This window comes from Peromyscus eremicus, chromosome 11 (assembly GCF_949786415.1).
Source record: "Peromyscus eremicus chromosome 11, PerEre_H2_v1, whole genome shotgun sequence".
NCBI lineage: Eukaryota > Metazoa > Chordata > Mammalia > Rodentia > Cricetidae > Peromyscus > Peromyscus eremicus.
Window position 1 is genome coordinate 59554018 of NC_081427.1, and position 20390 is coordinate 59574407.

Below are 20390 nucleotides of genomic sequence, written 5' to 3' on the forward strand. Positions count from 1 at the left end.
TTTGCTTGACTACTCTATGGTGCCTCCCTGACACAACTCTCCAGATCTTTCTCTTGCAGTTTTTGTTACACTCGCTGCTTCTTTTCCAGATCTTATGATGTTGGGGGAATCCGCAGCATCCCCCATAATCCTATTCTTGATATACACACTCATCTTAAATGATCTTATCCATACTTACAGCTTTAATGGCTGTCTGTAAATTACTGATACCCAAATCATAACCTCCCTCCTTAGTCACAGACCCACGGCACTGAACGCCTCCATAGACACCTCCTCACGAGCATGGTAAGAGTTCCTTAAGCTTGCCGGGCGGTGGTGGCGCACGCCTTTAATCCCAGCACTCGGGAGGCAGAGCCAGGCGGATCTCTGTGAGTTCGAGGCCAGCCTGGGCTACCAAGTGAGTTCCAGGAAAGGCGCAAAGCTACACAGAGAAACCCTGTCTCGAAAAACCCAAAAAAAAAAAAAAAAAAAAAAAAAGAGTTCCTTAAGCTCAACATGGCAAAGTCCAATCACCTCCCTGGCTGAGTGAATGGCACCCAGGCCAGAAACCCAGATAGTTTCTACACATCTCCCTCCATGGTCTTTATGTGACAAGCACTCCCTTTGCTTACAAGGGTCTCCCCTACTTTGTTGCCTGGAGGATGCATCCTTCATAGGAAAAGTCAACTCTTTGGGGGAATACTTTCCCAATTCTCTCCATCAACAGGTTGCGTTCCCCAGGTCCCTCCTTGTTTCTTATGACACACCTCCCCTGTAGCCTGTGTATTCTTTGTATCTCCTGTTTACCTGAATAGGCCATGAGCTAGAGAATGGAGATTGTGCTCCATTCATCATTGAATGTCTGTTGTCTAACAGTGTTTGGCACATTCTTAAAGAATGTCGACGTAAGTTGAGTGAATTACTGAATAGACGCACAGTATTATTTGCTGGGTAATTGATTACGTTAGCATTAATGAAAATAAGTTAGCATTCCATGCTCAATTGGCAAACACTCATTTGAACACAATACTTTCATCAATTACAGGGTAGCAAAATGCATATAACTTTCAATGTAGAGTTATAAAAATACTTAAGTCCTTTAGAGCTACTGAGTGGCCATTTGTAGTTAGCAGCACCAATCTTCCTATTGACAGTTAGCTACTAAAATCTCTCATGTGTTAGTTCCTTTAGTTAAGCTAAATATATCCATAAAAACTCATGTTTACAATTCACGTAATACAATACAATACAACTTCTACCCTAGTTGAACCTCAACACAAATCACAACAAATGATTCCAAATTCTGGACTCCTCTACTTCCATTGATGCATATTTGAGCTGAGTGTGGTAGTACACACCTGTAATCCTAACCCTAAAGGATCTAGTGTAGGAGCATCCTTAGCTCCTAACAAACCTGGGACCATCCTAAGCTACATGATCCTGTCTCAAAGTTTGAGCCAACTATCATTTCATTCCCTACTGCCATTCCCTGCCACATTTCTTAACAAAAATATTCAGAAACCTGGCACTGAACTTGGGGCTTTCCTAGCACTGTTTATTGATACCATTAGATACTGCAGAACTCACCACATGGATGGATTAATGGTGGTCTAATGAGGGAGAGAACTAATTTAAGAAATGTTTGTTGTCAAAACTCTCCGGACTTTGAGTTCAGTGAGCATATTTATTAACTGAGTAGATGTGCTCACAGTGGCAACGTAGGCTATTTTTCTAAGGCGTTTTACACACAATTTAGTAAAGCATATTAAAGAAGCTTAATGACAAGCTTTTGTAGAGTCCACCAAGACCCCCAGTGAGATTGAAAATGAGTGATTTTACACTCTTCTGTCCATGTTTCCCTAATCTTCAGTGCTTAATTGCTATAACAAAGCATCTTCTAAATTTTGGAGAAAAAAAATCCATGTTTAATTGCACACTAATCAAAAGCCCTCTCCTTCATTTGATGGACCATTATTTGTGCTAAATAGTTTTCAAAAAAGCTATTTTCCCATCATTTCATCAAGTTCCCTCCTTTAACATTCAACTGAACAGGAGTTCGGCATCTACATACCCCAGAGCTGTGGTATAAATGTCAGCTTGTAGCAGAATGCAAACCATATTAGCTTTTATCCATTTTTGCATTAATAACTCTCATTTATAATCCATTCAAGAATTCAAGTAGAAATCTGCATGAGTAACGGTAACTTTCTACATATATCCATGAACAAATGTGTATAAAACATATGTTTAGCTGTGTCAAACAGTGAAACAGAGTAATTTTCCCTCTTCTGAAGAAGTGTAGCTACCCTACGGGAGAAGGCTCTCATCCCCATGTCAATGTCAAGGTCAACGCTGATGCCACATAACTTTGGTTGAGATGTGTGGGGAGCAGAGGAAGTCCTGAGTAAATGTATGTTATTGACAAGGACCCCAATGCCTCAGACCCATGAGAACTGGCAAAGCCTTCCTCTGCTCCATATGCCAATGTTGACAGAGTGTACAGAGAGCATCAACCACACCTTCCTCCTCCAGAATGTTTACAGAATGAGACTATACTCTTGCAGAGATCTCCTATGAGAGAGAGTACATCACCCCTCCTGCTGTGCCGAGGTTCCCAATGGTTGCTTAGTAGGTGCCCTCCATCATACTGAGCACAGCCCACACAATCCCAGTCCCCATCCCCACCTTGTGCACACATGTTCGTGTGTGTGTGTGTGTGTGTGTGTGTGTGTGTGTGTATGTGTGTGTGTGTGTGTGTTACCCCAGTCAGATTTTCAGGACCAAGCTGTGCAGGATACAACGGAAATGTTTATAGCTTGCTTGGTGAGGCTTTCAGGAGGAGCAACATGGGCTCCCTTGCTGGTCCAGAAGTGATTCAAGAAGGCAGGAAAGGGAGAACAGCTGTGGGGATATTTGGTGACGAGGCGAGTGATCTTTAGGATGGGTTCCCATACCTGGGCCTGCACTGTGCACACCAGGAACCTCTATCACTGAAGGGTGGATCACTTTTTTACAAATTTACCTAGATGCAGAGCTAAATAAAAGGGAAGTTGTAGAGTTACAAGCTGTCAGCGAACATCAAAACTGAGTTGTGTGCATTATAGTATACTGTGGGAAAGGAAAGAAGTGAACACCAGTGATCCACTGCCATGATAGCACTGAATAACAACCTACTTGCCATCAATGGCTGGTAAAGATAAGTGGTTGTTACTCACATGTGGAGTTGGCTAGACAGCTCTTCTGACTTTGCCGGAACCCATTCACCTGTCTGAGTCAGCACTCAGCAGATCTTGGCTAGCTCAGGCTAAAGTGATGCCACTCCATGTCACTCATCCTCTACAAGGCTAGCGCAGGTAAAAGTAGAGGTGTTGGAGCGAGCAAACACAGCCATCCAGCACCCTTTGAGCCTCTCACTGTAGTGTTTTTGCTAAAGTCCTATTGACAAGCCAGGCATTTCTCTAAACTACTGTATACACACATGGATTGCTAGCAACACCATAGCTGTTATCCAAGGTTATGGTGTTTGGAAAGAGAAATCAATGCAAGGATCTATCGTCATTAAGTATAGGACACTGTAATTGGAACCGTGCTTTCAAAAATAATGAGATGATCCTCAGGAGCTCAGAGCCTGATGTTGGGAAAATTAAACAAATAAATTCAGACGCTATTAAAATAATAGGATAAAACTCAGTGTAAGTGCAACCACAGATTTACACACACACACACACACACACACACACACACACACACACACACACACAACTTTAAATCTAGGTACTGCAAGTACTAATTTTCTTTTGGAGCCCAACTCCTTTGGTTTAACATAATAATTCCCAGTTGTATCCATTTCCTGAATTTCATTATTTCACTTTCCTTTCTAGATGAGTAAGACCCCACTGTGTATATGTAGCCCCGCTTCTTTCATTTATTCGCCTGGTGTTGGGTGTCTAGTCTGGTTCCATTCTGGCGATGGTGAACAGTGCATCAGCAAACACAGAGGCATAGGCTTCCTCCTTCCCCACATCCTCGGAAGCCTTCCTTGTTGTCAAGTTTTCTTGATGATGGCCTTTCTGACCAGGGTGAGAGTGAGTCTAAAGACATTTTTAATTTGTGTTTCTGTGAGGATTAAGAATATTAAACACTTTTTCAATCCATCTATTGGCCGTTTATGCTTTTTCTTTCAAGTTATGTTCAGTTTATTGGCCTATTTATTGATTGGGTGATGATGATGATAATGTGTGTGTGAGTGAAAAAGAGAGAGAGAGAGAGAGAGAGAGAATATGTTTAATTCTTAGAGTTCTCTTTATATCCTAGATATTAACCCCTGTTGATGTGCGGTTGGCCAACATTCTTCTCTATTTTGTAACCTGTTCTGCCATGTTTCTAGGTCTTCGAGTACGGGATGGGAGCAGATTGTTCTGCCATTTTTCTAGGTCTTTTTTTCTTCACTCGGGTGGTTGTTTCCTGTGCTGGGTGGTAGCTTTTGAATTCCACGCCATCCCCTTTATCCATTCTCTGGGCTGTGATATAGAGTCCTTTTCACCGAGTCCCCTCCTGTGCCTCTACTCCGAAGAGATTTTATTGATATTCTTCTCCGGCAGTTTCCAGCCTTACACTGAGGTCTGCAGTCCACTTTGGAACAACAAGTCTTTTAACAAGAGACACAGGCGTGAAACTGATTCAACTCTTTTGCCTCCCTTACCAGAGATTTTTTTTAATTTGACACATTTTATTATAATCAAACTTCCTTTTGATTATGACAGCATGAAGAGAAACTTCCCAAGACCCCTCAGTGCTTAGCTTCCTGAAGGTGCAGTCACTGCGTCGGAGAGGTGGAAACTCTCTTGGTTCTACCCCCCACCTTATTGCTCTCTGGCTTCCCATCTTCCCCAGACTCTGCCCAGCCTGCAGAGGAACGGCATTTGATGTGACCAGAGACATGTGACACACTGAACGAAAACTCACAGGGGAGTCTGTGACCCTTGCTCCTCCTTGACTCACTTAGGGAGTGGTCCTGTTTTGTATCAGAACAAGCTATGGTGTTATATAGTACAATAATTGTTCCTTTTGCTTTTTTTTTTTTTTTTTTTTGAGGCAGTGTATTATTATATAGTTCATGCTAGCCTTGCTCAGTCTGACTTCAAACTTATGATTCTCCTGTCTCGGCCCTCTGAGTCCCTGGAATTACAGTACCATTATAAGCTTTGTTACTTGTGATTTGGGTGCCCTGAAGCCACCTAATTTGTGTGTGTGTGTGTGTGTGTGTGTGTGTGTGTGTGTGTAAACCTCCTAAAGGAGATTGTACTACACTCAACAAGCTGAAAGCCACTGAATATTGACTTTTAAACTTGTAAATATTCATACACTTGCTTCAAGGAAGACTTTGAATGCCTTGTATAAAGCATGTAAAAGCAGAAGTGTTTTGTTTAAAGCATAAGCTGGAGCCCTGGTCCCCCTCTAACCTTGAGGCACAGTTTGGAGACCTGAAAACCCAAAAGCCGATCCATCTCATTATTTACAGTCACATTGCTTAGGAACACATGAACACCCCTTTCGTGTGTCTTCAGTTCTAATTGGTAGGTATATGGTGACCCATTCCACCTAATGCCACTAGATAATACAGCATTAAAGGAAGCCCAGATAGGCCTCTAGTAGACCCCAGATAGGCCTCTAGTAGACCCCAAAGAGAAGACTGCTAGGAAGAGAGCTCAGATCTCCGGGTTATTAGCTGTAAACACAATCAGAAGCGGTGAGGGATTATTCTGGCAAGTTTGGGAATAGAATGGTGGGTTAACCACCCAGTTGGTGGTAGATAGCTTCTACAAATGGAGTTCTTGGAAACAAATGAGCTAGGACCGGAAATACTCTGCAGGGCCCTCTGCATTGGTGGGGATTGTTACATGGGGAATATTTTTACCACTGCTTTTCAAATGTTTTTCCCTTTAGTTAATCCATGTCATCCTCTGAAGGCTCTGCCTGAGCAGAAAAGGAGCTGCTCAGTTGTCCCTTCTCTGTCCTCCTACCACCACACCTTCAAGTGGAAGTGGGGGGGGGGGGGGTGCTGAGCTGCTGGAGGTGGGTGCGCAGCTCCTTTACAAAGTGGCCTGAAGTAAATCATCCCGGAGCACAAAACCACCATCCTAGGCATAGCTGTCGGCACGGATGCCTTGAGATTTGTTTATTTCCAGCCACCCCCTCCCCCCCAAAACACTCTCCACTGGTCACTCTTCGTGTCTCAAAACTTGATAGGGGGAAACATCCGTCATTTCAAGTACACAAGAAAAGACAGTGGAAATACACAAATTCCATTGCTCTCTGGACCACGGGATGCAGGATTATGGGGGATTCGGCGGACAAGATCAGTTGGAAAAGCAATCAGAGACTTTAGACACAAGTCCAAGTGATGTTTCTCTAGAAAAATCATAAAAAGTAAGGGAGGAAAGAGTAGAGGTGCCCAAGGCTAGAAGACCAGGGGACCCTCCTCCTCCGTTTTGTCCCTCTCTGTCCACCCTCTGCACCCTATCCTCTCCTTAGCAGCTCCCCCCCTCCACTTTCTCAGCACGCCCCAGTGTCCACCCACCCCTTCCCACTGTCCACCTCACTCCACCAGCCTTTCCCTCGGGGTGGCCCCCGCTCCCGGTTCCCGCCGCCCCCGCTCTTCCCGGCAAATGGGGGATCCTGGCCAAGGGGGCCGCCCTGACTCGGTCCTCCCCCGCCCTCCCCTCCCCACCCCCACCCCACCCCCCGGGCGGCTGGACCATAAAGCGCGGGCTGCGGCCAGCGGAGTCCAGCAGCCAGCGCCCCACCGACGGCTGCGCACCGCCCCGCCCGCCACCTGCGCCGCTCGCCGCCCCAGGCCCCGCGGACAGCACCCTGCCCCGGGCAGAGCCACGCCGCTGTCGCCCGCACAGCCCTCGGGGAGCAGAAGAGTCACCATGCCGGCCCCACGCGCCGCCGCCTTCCTCCTGCTGCACCTGGTCCTGCAGCCGTGGCAGCGGGCGGGCGCCCAGGCCACCCCCCAGGGTAAGTGGCCTCCCCGGGTCCCCCCTGCACCTAGCCCGCCGCCGTCCCGAGATCGCCTAGGGGGCCCGGTTTTGCGTGCGCTGCTCTGTCTGCCTGGGCTCCTGCTGCCTCGCCCAGCACCCCGCAGTAACTCTTGGGCCCCGCGAATGGAAGTACATCGTGATTGGAAGGAATGATGAAAGTCTAGAATTTTCTCCAATTCCATTACCCAGCCGTGGGTCTAATTAAACTTAAGTTGGGAGGATGCAAACTTATTTTCATCATTTACTTCAGAATGTGCCACACGGTCCTTGGTCCTCTGGCGGAGGATGAAATCCTAGTTGTCTGCAGACCAGCGTCTGTCTCCTGCGGCCTCTTCTCTCCAGTGAGCCCTGGCACTAAGTGACCCCCTGAGCAAAGTAACTTTGTTCCACTGCTGTGCTTACTCCTTACACTCAAGGGCTAACTTTCCCCCAGGGGGTAGTGTGATTTCTCGGGTCTTTCCAAAAATTGGTCTTTTCCTATGAAGAGGTTAAAAAAAAAAAAAATCAAGAATTTGACAGGGAGTAGAAATAGCTTTCATGCAGAAAGCACTTAAGGTTAAGCAAAATACCTTGCAAAGACCAAGGAAGAAATTATTCCAGACAGGAAGGATCCCGGGGCTCTGATGGTCTGTGCCTTATTCTTGGCACTAGGCGCCGGGGTGGTTTCACTATGTATGGACCGAGGAGGATGAAGGCTGGAAGGAAGGCACAGGTGTGAAAAGTATCCTTCCCGAAGCTGAGCGAAGCTGCCTGTGCAGGCAGTCTGTGTTCCCTTCACTCCACCACAGCAGCCACCCGTTTTCCCGAAGAGTCCAACCAGAATCACCCTACTATTTTTAGTTTGGGTTGGAATATCGGAATCCTATGGCCTCAGTACGCATTGTGGCCTGTTTCTAGGAAGATGGAAAAGGGCGTTTTTAAAAAAAACAACAGTATTCGAAAGTTTTATTTTGAGAAGTTATTTTCCTGTTATATAATATTCTGTTATATAAATTCTTGACACTGCTCACACTGCTTTGTGGTGTGCCCCTTAGCCCTGGCAGTTCTGTGGAGACTGAGCTCAGGTGCTATGACCTAAATTATCCAGTTAACTTAGTTGCCGTAGAGGATCTGATTAAGCCAAGTTTCTGGTAGATTCTTTTATAGAGTTATCAAGTCGGCAATCATCAGCTCAACTGGATAATTCACTTATCTCCGTTTCCCTCTGAGCTGGGCTGCTAGAACTAAATTAGCAGGTTTTCAATTTCCACGCTCATTGGGAAGCAGTCATTTCACCTCCAACAGCAGAGGCTTGTGCTTGGATCCCGGTACTTTTACTGAAGTGTAATAGCATTAATAGGAAATGGTAGCATCTCATTTCCTTCTCAAAACACTCCGAAGTCATTACTAACTCGCCCCAGCTCAGCCTCCGGAGAGAGCCGTGAATGAACCACACAGATTGAAACACTCAAGTTCAGAGCCAGTTAAATCACAGGCGTGATCAAACTCAAAGCCAGGATCGAGCACCAGGTGTTTAGTTTGGAATACAGTTCTCATACTTTGAGTGTATGTGTCTTTCTTGACGATGCCTTATCTAAAATGGAGTTTTCAAACGTATTACTTTATTTCAACCTTACCCCCCCCCCATTGGTGGGAATGATAAGTTTTCAATTCTTCAGAAATTAAAAAACGTGATTTCCCTTTTGAAATATATACTCAGCAATTGTTTTCATAGTTTGGGGTACTATAAGGATACATTAGATATTTTGCTTTTCAACACATCTAGTATTAAATTCACTATTATATGAGGGCTTCTGGGGAATAGAAACAGCATAGATCCATCTTGGAAACAAATTATCTATTAAAAAGAATAGACATTCTTGAGTAGCTAGGGTTTTTCCTGTTTGTCTTAGAAATTTTATTCTTTTTTTAGTACAAAGCAATACTTGTTCATTATAAAAAAAATGATTTACCAGAATTGCAAGAAAATAGAAACAAAAAAGCCTTATATAACCTAGAAATAGCTAGTTTTAATGTAAAGATTTTGTTGAATCATCCTTTGTTTCAAATCTTTGTCTAAACAAATAAATTACTAAAAATAGCATGTTGCACACACATATATAATTTTGTGACTTTTTAAACTTTATCATGAACATTTTTCTATATCTTCACGAATTTAGCTACATTTCAAAAATATGGACCAAAATTAATTTAATCAGTTTTGTAATAGAGGACGCTAACATTGTCTCTGGTATTTTGATATCATACTTAGTATCCTATTGGACAGTTGAAGTGGTGTGGATGACTTGGATTGGCACCAGCCATTGCTTTAACAATGAAGTCCTTCATTCTTTGCTTAGAACATTTGATGTTTCCATGGCAAAGCACTCAGCCAGGAGGGCTTCAGTATTGCCAACCTATTCTTTCTAGTTTCACCTAATTTCTCCCACAGCAGAAGCTGGAGAATCACCAGTGATGGGTACTATCACGGTACTGAAGTCCTTTACTGTCTTATCTATTATTCCATTCTGATAAATTCCAGTAAGTAGAATTGCTAGGTCAAGGGACATTTGGGTTTCAGAGTCTTGGATATTGTTATTTAAACTTCCTTCAGAACACTTCTACTAATTTGACCTGAAGACATGGCGCACAGAGTTTGGCTACCATGTAATGAGGCCATGGGTTTTTACTGATTTAAATCTTACTGAGCAGACCATGAAAGAACTCCCTGACCTCTCACCTACAGTGTTAGGTATTAACATATTCTTAATTTGTCCAATTTGATAGCAAAGTAGTATTATTTAAATTAGCAATTTTTTCATCACTAAATGAGCACATGGGCACTTATCTATATACCTGTCAGCCATTTGTGATTCTTTGTCTGTAAATTGCCTGGTTTCCTGTTAGGATGCTTATCATCTTGCAGATTCGTAAGATCGCTTTATAAGTCATCAATGTGACTTTTTAGCAATCAGATTATTGTAACCCAGAGATAGCTCCAGGTGCTGAAGTTCCCGACCAGCCAGGGAATTGTTCAAGTATTATTTGTGCAAACCAGTAAGCATTCAGTGTGAGTACCAGTATTGCCCACCAACAGCTTCGCACTGGACAGTCAGTGGCTCTGGACACACCCTCTCACACTTCACTGAGTCCCAGGAAGCTTTTCCGGAAAACGCTGCCTACTGAGGAAAAGCTGTTTACGATTGTACAAATGCAGATTTTACTTCTTGTAGACCAACTCCATCCCTCTGCATGCAGTCGAGTCAAATAAACCACACACATCACTTTGTTTTGCTTCCTCGGTGGGATTATTTTTTAACAGAAATATTAGAGAACTATACAGGCTCTCACAAAAGTGCCCGGTCGTGTTGTGATTGATACTCTCTCCACGACCGCATACGTGCGTCCTGCCTCTTCCCCTGTCATTTGTCATGGACTCGGAAAATGCACTTGGCTCTGGTCCAACAGGTACATCAAGGACCCCGTAAGTGCAATTCACTGCTCAAGGACGTGAGGGAAGCACTGAGAGGCCACTCTCAACCATCCAGCTTATGGTTTAAGCCTTCAGTACTTTTCCTCCTAGTGATCATCTTCAGAGCCACTTGTGCAGCCAAATCCAATTTTGTGTTTGCAAATCTAGTCTTCTCTTTAGGGCTATAACAAGTCAAGTCATAAATCCTGTGCTCTATTTCTTCTGCTCCAAACGTCCCGCCACTATGGAAGACAAGGAAGAACTGGCGAATTTGGCCATGTGGGGAAAAAAAGGCAGCAAGATCATGTCCCATGATTTTGTAGCCTATTGTCAAATGCCCCTCCCGTCAATCAACAATAAGAAGCATTGGCCCCACAGTCAGCCTTTCAGTGACCACCCTCTTCCCTCTCCTCTCTCTAGTCTTGGACCTTCTGCCATCCCCCGGTCAGAGACTGAACCCAGGTGCCCTGCAGCCAGTCCTGACAGATCCCACCCTGCACGAGATCTACCTGATCTCCACCTTCAAGCTGCAGAGTAAGAGCTCGGCCACGATCTTTGGCCTTTACTCCTCCAGTGACAACAGCAAATACTTCGAATTCACCGTGATGGGACGCTTGAACAAAGGTAAGCCAACTCGCAGGGTGTTCACCAAGTGCCCCTCCTAGTCCAGGATTTGGGGTCTACTTCAGGTGGCTCCCGTTGCTTGCTTCCTTTCTGATGCCATAATCTTATGGGGCACTCACCTGCATGACGGTGGCTGAGAGAGGAAAAGGAAGAATTGCTTGTGGTCAATATACCCCTTTTATTATCATATTACTTGCATAGTATGTTTCACCCTGGCATTAACATACATGTATGGAATGTGTTTTCACTGAAGTCACCGCTGCATTGCCCTCTCATGACCCCCCCAACTCCCACTGTCCCCGTTCCTCTTGCCAATGAGTCCTCCTTCTGTTTCCGTATTTTGAGGGGGTTGTTTGTTGTAAGCCAATGCATTTCATTAGAATTAGTTACAGGAACATGGGTAGTGGGGTTATGTAGAGGAGCATGGGCCACTTGCCTGTGGCTACACCCTGAAGAGCTGTTGCTCCCTCCCCCAGCCACTGTGAGATCTAACCACCTATAGATCCTCGGGGAAGTGTTGGGTCTTTGCAAACCCTTCTCCAGCCTATGGCAGAGTGTTGATAGGCTCAGTCTTAGGCAGATCTTATTAAAGTAATCACAGCTCCTGGGAGTGTGAAAGTACAGTGACCCAGCCATGCCCGGGTCGTAGCACTCCACAGCACCCCGCCCCTTCCTTCGACTCTTGCATTATTTCTGTTTTGTGCCCAAGATGCCTTCTGACATGGTTCCATCCTCATGTTATTCTGAATCCAGTTCAGAAATGGATGAGACCAGGACAATTACACATGGCCCTTATCATCCTCGGCTATCATTAGAGTGTAGAGTAGGTAGCTTAAACAGCAGACATTTATTTCTCTTGGTTGTAGAGACTGGGAAGTCTGAAGTCAAATTCCAGGCAGATGTGCATGTCTTACACAATCATCTTTTCACTGTATCTTCACAAGGCAGAGACAGGGCAAACTCTCCTCTGTCTCTTCTTGTAACGGCATGAATCCTCCAATGAGGGTCCCGCCCTCAGGACCTGATCTCAGCTTAGTAACTCCCCAAGTCTCCACCTCCAAATGCTATCATATTGGAGATTAAGACTTCAGTGGATTAAGGTGAGACCACCTCACTCTTCCTGGGTTCGCTCGGATGCCATGGCTGAGCAGATGGAACTCCCAGCTGGGGGAGGGGTGCTTTGCTGGCCTGACAGGAGCCCCGCATACCTCAAGTGACAGGGAAGAGTGAACAGTTTTCAGCCTGAGTCACCTCAGTGCCCACACGTGTCTCACTGCGGCCTGGCATGTTTTCCTGTCAAAGGGAGTTTCTATTGACACTGAGAAATGGCTCCCGAAGGAAAAGGTTGTGGATTTTCAACCCCTTCCTTCTCACCCATGCTCTGGGGACACCACCTGGTCCTGTTTATTAAGGAATGTGACAGACACATATTTTGCTGGCTTCTTTGTGCATTTCTAAACAAAAGAGACTAGGTTTTTTTATTTATTTCAGCTTGCTTTATGAGTAGACCCTTCTTAGTGTTTCAGAGTGTCTCTTAGTTGTATTCATGCTTGAACTCTTAAACCTGCGGGCTAAGGAAAGTCTTTGCTTGCACAGACTGGTAGAATTTAAGTAGAAAGGGGTGGGTTGTAACCCTCTTTTTTAAGCCAATTTTTTGTTCCTCTCTTCCCTCCTCCTACACACCCTTCCACGGCTTTCTTGGTCTGTCCCTGGGTGAGTTTCAGGGTGATGTGAGATTTCAGGTAACGGAGTTTGGGACATGACGAGCAGATAGGTCAGCCCTTCCTGCCCTTTTCCCCTGTTCTCTTCCACGCTAAGAGGTAACTTAGCCCACCTCTTTGCTTCCCATGAGCCTGCTCCATTAGCCTCACATCTATTGAACTTGTTGCTGGCTCTGCAGCTATTTCAGGAAAGACCTTTGTTCCTGCTCAGTTCAGCAGAGTGAAAACCTGCTCCTAGCTTTCCCCACTACTGCATCTCTCCCACTGCTTCTAAGATGGCCAGGCTGTGTGGATCATCATGCCAGGGAACACAGGAAGCCATCCCTCCCGAACTGACTCTTCCCATTTACTCTCAAAGCCAAAGAAACACTAGATCCATGGCACGGATAGAAATGAGCGGAGGGCTTGTTACTCTTTCCTCCAAAGAGACACCAGCGATGCCGTGCAGCTGTAAGTTCTAGATGGTCAAACATTTTAAAAGATGAGGTAGCTGGTTAAAACCTCCTCTTGTTCGTTTTCCAGTGTGACAGATTGAACCTAAGGTCTCAAGTGTGTTAAGCAAACACCGTACCAATAAGCTCCATCCCAGCCCTCCACTTATGGTGTGGACATTAAATGTTCCTTAGAGGTCCATGTGCCAAAGCTTTGTGTCCCTGGAAGAGTATTACATGGGGCTGAGGAAGTCGGATCACTGGGGGTGTTCCCTGGAAGGGGACATGGGGACTCCGGGACTTCTTCTGTTTTTCTCTCTTTTATGGCTGCCACAAAGGGATTAATTTTTGCCCCACCATGTGCTGCCCATAACGGTGTTCTGCCCATGGACCTCTACAGCTGTGAGCCAAAATAAATGTCCTTCTTTTGAGTTGTCGACTTCAGGAATTTTGTCACAGCAAAGGAAAGCTGACTGGCACACCTCCTCACCCTCCAGCCTGTTAAAAAAAGATAAAGATTCTTAGAAAAATATCAGCAGCAACAACAACAGAAAGTTCCGAGAGAATCCAGAAATAAGAACTCTCAGAAAGTAAAGAGATATTATATGAGTATTAAAGCTGGGAGAGCTGAAGGACGCATCTAGAATTGTTTCTTTAGAACAACAGGAAAAGTGCACATATTTGCCATCACTGCCAAAGTGACACAAAGTTCTAGGAAGGAGCAACCGTCATAATGAACTGCACAGTAAAGGAGAATCAGTGAGTCCCTCCAGTCCAAGGAGAAGAGGTGGCATGTGGCTGTGACTTCTCAGTGAGCTGTGTAATGGTAGCCTTGTAGACATAGTTTATGGATGCATGGGAGAGTGATCTCCATTCATGGTGATCTCCAGGCATACCTCAGCTGGCTGAGGCTCAGTTGGTCTCCTTTTCTGTTAGCTTGCAAAGCAAACAGTACCATGCTCAGAAGAAATTGAAATGCATTTCTACTGACCTAAAACACCTGAGTAAGAAATAAAAACCCCCTCCTCCTCTAGTGGACCTGAGTGAGTATTAGCCGGGTGTGGAAAAAACTGCTCAGATGGTATTGAGGAACAGGATTAGGCCCTCTTCCTAGATGAACTCCTGCACTAACCCGAAGTGTGACTAATGGCAACTGCAGAAGAGCTGGTCAGTGAGCTCTTCACCCCAGTTCTCTCCCTCTCCAAATCACCCCACCCACTGCCATTTCACTGCTGCTCACAAAGTAGTTTGGGTCAAGGTACACCCAACCACAGAGACCTGTAGTGGTCCCCATTCCAAAATGAATAAGGTGGAATTGCCTTACCTTTCCGGCCTCTACACTGTAGGGTCTAAACACAACCCTCAACTACACTTCCCAATTTGTGCCTCACTATATGGGATTCTCTGCAGCCTGTGCTTCAGCTAGAAAGGGCATCCATCACACTCTGGGCCCTCTCCTGCTGTCTTTCTTTTTCTGTCCTTCCGTATTGCCCTCTGCTCTTCCCGTTACATGTCCTGCACCATCTCCCCATCCCAAAATCTTACACATTGAAGACCCTTCTAAAAACCATCTCATAGGTTCCTTTATATGACTTTATGCTTTCCAACCAACAGAGGTACTGATTGTACACTGCCTACTACTGCTTAGTACTTTAATTGCTTACAAGTCTCTCCAGTGGGTTATGAGCTCTTTCTCGGCAGAGCTAAGACACCCCTTACCCTGTTTTTGTACTAATATGTCCCTTTGTATATATTACAGCAGCACTGGGAAGGTAAAACTGATTCCATATGTGCAAGCTGAACAAAATAAATGGTGACACACCATTTTGTGGAAATTATGGAATTACAGTGTCTGGTACATGTAAATTGCTTGAAACGAATTTTTAATGAATGCACGTTGGAGAACTTTTGCATGCAAGAAGATACAGGTAGTGTTTCTGGTACAAATGACCTGTCAAGTTCTTAGTAACACAGGTGGTGAGATCTTTCTATAAATGAGTATTTTATAGAAACCATGTGCTTGGATATATTGAAGCCATTCTGGTATCTGGCATGGAGACAATTTTTCTTGTTAGCATCCCAGATTTGGGTCCCGGTTAAAAATCCTGCCAACTGGTCACCATGAGCACATCTGTGGAAGTGTCAGCACAGTTATCATCTTCTACAGCAAGGGTGATAATAGTCGTCTCAGAGTGACCCCCCAAATCGAAGTGTGTGCTGAACCTCATTAGCCTATGGGGTTCAATAAAAAACTTCAGGTTTTTAAATAGGGATGGATAGATGGATGGATGGATGGATGGATGGATGGATGAGTGGATGGATGGATGAGTGGATGGATGGATGGATGGATGGATGGATGGATGGATGGATGGATGGGTGGATGGATGGATGGATGGATGGATGGGGGATGGATGGATGGATGGATGGATAGATGGGTGGGTGGGTGGATGGATACATGGATGGATGGGTAGATGGATGGATGGGGGATGGATGGATGGTTGGGACAGATGTCTGCTATTTAGCCAACCATCTTCCAAAAACAACATCTTGCCTTGCTGAAACCTTTCCTGTGAGAGAAAGACAATGGAAAGAATCGTTCCCTTGGTCTTCATTTGGCTTCACCCAGAGCAACTTGATGGTGTTGAAATGAAAGGTACCCCAGGAAGTTGCTACCGTGACTAGAGTCAATCATACTCCTTAGCCTAAGGATAGGAAGGATCCAGTGGCTCAGGGTAGTAGTTCTGAAACCTGAAGGCTAAAGACAAGTATAGCTTGAGGGAGGGAGGGAGGATGGAAGGGAGGGAGGGAAGAGAACTTTAGAAAGCAGCATTCTGGACCCAGGAATGAATGGGGGGAAACGGGAGGTCTTAAATGCTAGTGATAACTGCCCTGGACTTGTCACAATATGCCAAGACTGGAAAAGGCCTAACACTCATTGTCCCTTTTACATTTCAAAACATGTCTGAGCTCAGTTTTAGCGTGGCCACATGCAAAAGAGAAAAAAAAAAACCTTTACAAAACTAAAACAATTAGAAAAGGCTAAACTTTAACTGGGTTGATATTATTGATTTGCACGTTGAATCTAAAGGCAGTATTTGTGCTATGTTCAGAACAAAGAAGAAGAAGGAAGGAATAAGCCCAATGTCAGGAAACATTATTCAAGATTAACAGATGTCTGAGATCAGCTGAAGTTGGCTTTTTTGCTTCTGTCTTACTCAGCAGAAATGTTCCTCAAACAGTCGAGAATGGTTAAAACTGTCACACACACACACACACACACACACACACACACACACACACACACATACACAACATCCATCCCGGACATGCGGGTGCATGCCAACCATACCAGCTCTTCTGTAAGCTGAGACAGGAGGATCAAAACGAGTTCAAAGCCAGCATGGGCTACAGAGTGAGTCATAGGCTAGCCTGGACTGTTTAGTAAAACCCTGTCTCAAAATAAAAAGTAGAAACGAGGGCTGGAGACGAAGCTCACGGTGGGATGCTTTCCTAGCCTGGGCTCAGTCTCCAGCACCACCAACATACCAACAAACAAAAGACTCTGAGAAAGGGGGAACCGTTGCCCTCGCTGTGCACCCATTGCTGTGCGCCCCCTGGCAGCCCCGCCGGTATCCAGTGTGTCGTTCTAAGCCAATGGTCACATGGCCAGCCCTGTTTAAACTAAATGAGTCACAAAACAAAACCAAAATTCCTGACTCTGGAAAAGGGACCGGAGGTAACAAGGGAAGTTGACAGGACGGAGATGGGACGGGCAGTAATCAGAATACATGGGTGCACTGAGTCCTGAGCAGAATAACAGTCCCCTCAACGAACTTAGTTGTCCATCTAGGCTGGTTACATACTGGGGTATTCAGTAAAGAAAGTGGTAGCGCAGCCACTGTTGCTAACGTTTAGACATCACAGGAAGCAGACTGGAGCATACTCTTCCTTTTATAAAGAAGAAGATCCTGAAAGCCTCAGACTGATGAGCTTTAGAACAATCCTTGACATTTTCTATTATTATTATTCATGTACTTTAGGGTTGCCTGGAAAATAAATCTGGGGTTTTAAAACACAAAACAGGGCTAGTAAGGATAAGACACGGTGAGCTTTCTCTTTTTTACAATTTCCAAGGTGAGAGCTCAAATAGGTATTGTGAGGATGACATAGCTTGACTTCAGAAGAAAAATTCATAAAGTCTCTCATTTGCTTTTCCAAACGATATAAAAAGGAATATGCCAGAAGACAACTGGGTTAGATAAACCACCTTACAGCCAAGAATCAACATAGTGCCTTAAGTAACAATAGTACTTTATTGCATAAAGCAGGGGAGCAGAATTGAATACATTGAATGCCATCAACATTTGCCAGACAGCACAGTGGGCCACGGTCAATCAGATTAAATTGAATAAGTACAAGTGTAAATCTGTTCTCTAGGAGTGAAAAGTGAATTGTTGACTGCAGAATCTGAGAGAGCTGACCAAAGGGTGCTCCTCGACATCACTGGATGCTGAGCACTACACTGGATGCATAATAGAGGTGCAAAAATATTTGCTGAATGAAGGACCTGTCAGATACTGTGATGCAACTATTTTAAATTTTCTTTATTATTTTATGCATATGAATGTTTTGCTTGCATGCATGTCTATGCACCATGTATGTGCATGTCCATGCACAACATGCATGCCTGGTGCCCATGGAGGCCAAAAGAGGGAGTTTGATTTTCTGGAACTAAAGTTACAGACAGTTGTGACCTGACATGTGGGTGCTAGGAATTGAACCCAGGTCCTCTGGAAGGGCAGCCATTGATCTGAGCCATCTCTCTAGACCTATAACTATTTTTTAAAAGGCTCTTTATGACTTTGGTTTTCCTTGATGTATATTTGTGGCTGGGCTACTTGAATTAATAGAGTCACATCCACGCTGCTGCATTTCATCTTGGACACTGTCCAATCAGAGCCTCCCATCTGTTTGGGACACATCTCTAACACACACACACACACACACACACACACACACACACACACACACACTTTTTTAAAATCATATCCAAGTTGAAAAGTTAAAGGAAATAGAAAAATAAAGGAGCCAGACAGAAGACAGGAGAGATGTGAAAATGTTTGAAGAAAATTGTTTGACATGGGGACCAGGCTAAAAATAAGATTAGAACCCATTGGGTGGGACTTACTCGCTCTGTACTAGGAAAATTGTGTCGAGCTATCCAAAAGCTATGTGCATTTCTCTGGGAAGTAATGAGTTCCCTGTGGCCAGAACTGTATCAGTGGCAGCTGCACTTTTATTGAAGGGATTTGTCAAGAGAGATATTAAGTGGATGAGTTGTCCTGTTAATATTCTGAGATTGTGTAAATCTGGGAAAGCCACAGGCTGCTGAAGACATTGCTTTGTAACTGTCCTAGAGCACGACCTTTGGGTTCTGTGCCCCTCACAACTTTGTCAATGACGACACGTGGAGTACTATGATGACTCTCCTCACCTTTCAGAATAACTCCCTCCTCCGGCACTTAGCGTAATCGCCGTGCCTCCCTTTCCCTAGTGGTTTCTCTGTCTTCCCTCTACCCACCCTCTGTAAACCTTACATAGGCGAAAACTGATCTAAGAGCCTTTTGAAATGGCTGCGTTTGCCACGGTCACGCAGAGAATTGTTAGGAAAAAGCTACTTGGTGATTTCCTTTTGTGTGGAGCGCCAAAGTATAGAAGTTACCATGACCGTTACATAGCCCGTAAAAATAAATCAGCACAGACAAACAGGAGTTCTACCACGGAGGACCATGATAGCAAGGAGGCATCTTTAAAATGTGTAATGACTTTAAAAGATGACCCAAGCTGCCAATGACGGTTTTCATCTGAGACTTCAAAGTACTGAAGAGTAAAGTCATTTGCTGTTACACTGCCTCCCCGAGCGCCTGCAGGCCAGGTCGCTCTCAGCTCCTCTGCCCAAGCCCAAAGATCCTATCATGTCTAGGTTTTTAAAGCTGGCACCCGGCCTCATTACTTTAAAAGTCAGTACGCGACAACAGTTTTTACTACAAGGTCCATTTCTTCAAAAGCACTTTTTTGAACAGTTCCTTCCCAATGTAGCAGAACTTCAAATCCTTCTCTCTTAGGCTTGGTCCGATGGTTTTGTTTTCCTTAAAAGCCACAGAAATGGCATCTAATCAGGCTGTGTCACCTGGTACACAGGCAAGCAAACATAGCTCATGCCATCAGATCAGGCCCCAGATTGTGACGGTCACAAACAGACGAAGCTTAGAAAGAAGAGTCCTCCACATTTTTTAGGAGGTGTGATTGTGGGTGACAGCAAACAGCCGTATGGATCCTTTCAGATGCGGAGAATATGAAGAAGAAATAGACTTGGCAGTGTGGAAAGAAGTTAAGGTGGTGGTCAGGCTGGGGCCTGTCCTGGGATAAGGAGTTTAGAATTTAACCAGAAACCACTAAGGAGCTATTGGAGGGGTTCATCTGCTCGTTACTGTGCTTGCTTTAGACAGGCAAGAACTGGGCTGGAGAGGTGGCTCAGTGGTTAAGAGTAAGAGCACTTGTTCTCATAGAGGCCCTGGATTCTGTTCTCAGCATCTAACTGGCAGCTCTCAACTGTCCCTAGCTCAAGGTCGAGGCAATCTGACACCCTCTTCTGACCTCTGCCTACACCACACACAAATGTAGCGCACATAACATATATCCGTGCAAAGCCTTCATACAAATATACGTAAATTGTTAAACATAAATAGGCAAGAATTGGATCAGAATGATCAGAAAATGCACGCTTCCAGTCCCCAAACTGTACCAAATGGACCAATGCTGAGGGGATGAGGCAGGGGTCTCATAGAGGAACTCAGAGAAACAGCAGATAGCAGCGGCAGAGGCCACTTGCCACAGGGACATCTGTCGGCCTCCTTGCAGGCCAGCCTGGCTGCGGCCTTTGCATCAGGCCACAAGACTAGTGAACACCAAGCCGGCTTGCTGGGCTTGGGAGCTGTTGGAGCTGCAGCTGGAGAAACAGAACTAGACCCAGGGAACTTTCCCCGGAGCGCTGACCTGGCAGAGGTGTGGTGTTCTGGGATCAGGGGCTGGCTTCCGGACGCCGGGAGTGCTGAGAAGAGGGAGCATCTGTGTTCTC

At 45.0% G+C, this 20390-nt stretch overlaps 1 protein-coding gene across 1 annotated transcript in view; it reads left to right on the plus strand.

Annotated features, from left to right (window-relative positions):
- The first annotated feature begins 6647 nt into the window (after positions 1 to 6647).
- Positions 6648 to 20390, plus strand: part of Thbs4 (thrombospondin 4) — a 45061-nt gene continuing 31318 nt past the window's right edge. Inside the window, exons 1-2 of the mRNA XM_059276303.1 lie at positions 6648 to 7002; positions 10897 to 11100. Coding sequence (XP_059132286.1) covers positions 6648 to 7002; positions 10897 to 11100 — 559 coding nt within the window. The remainder of the gene's footprint in view (positions 7003 to 10896; positions 11101 to 20390) is intronic.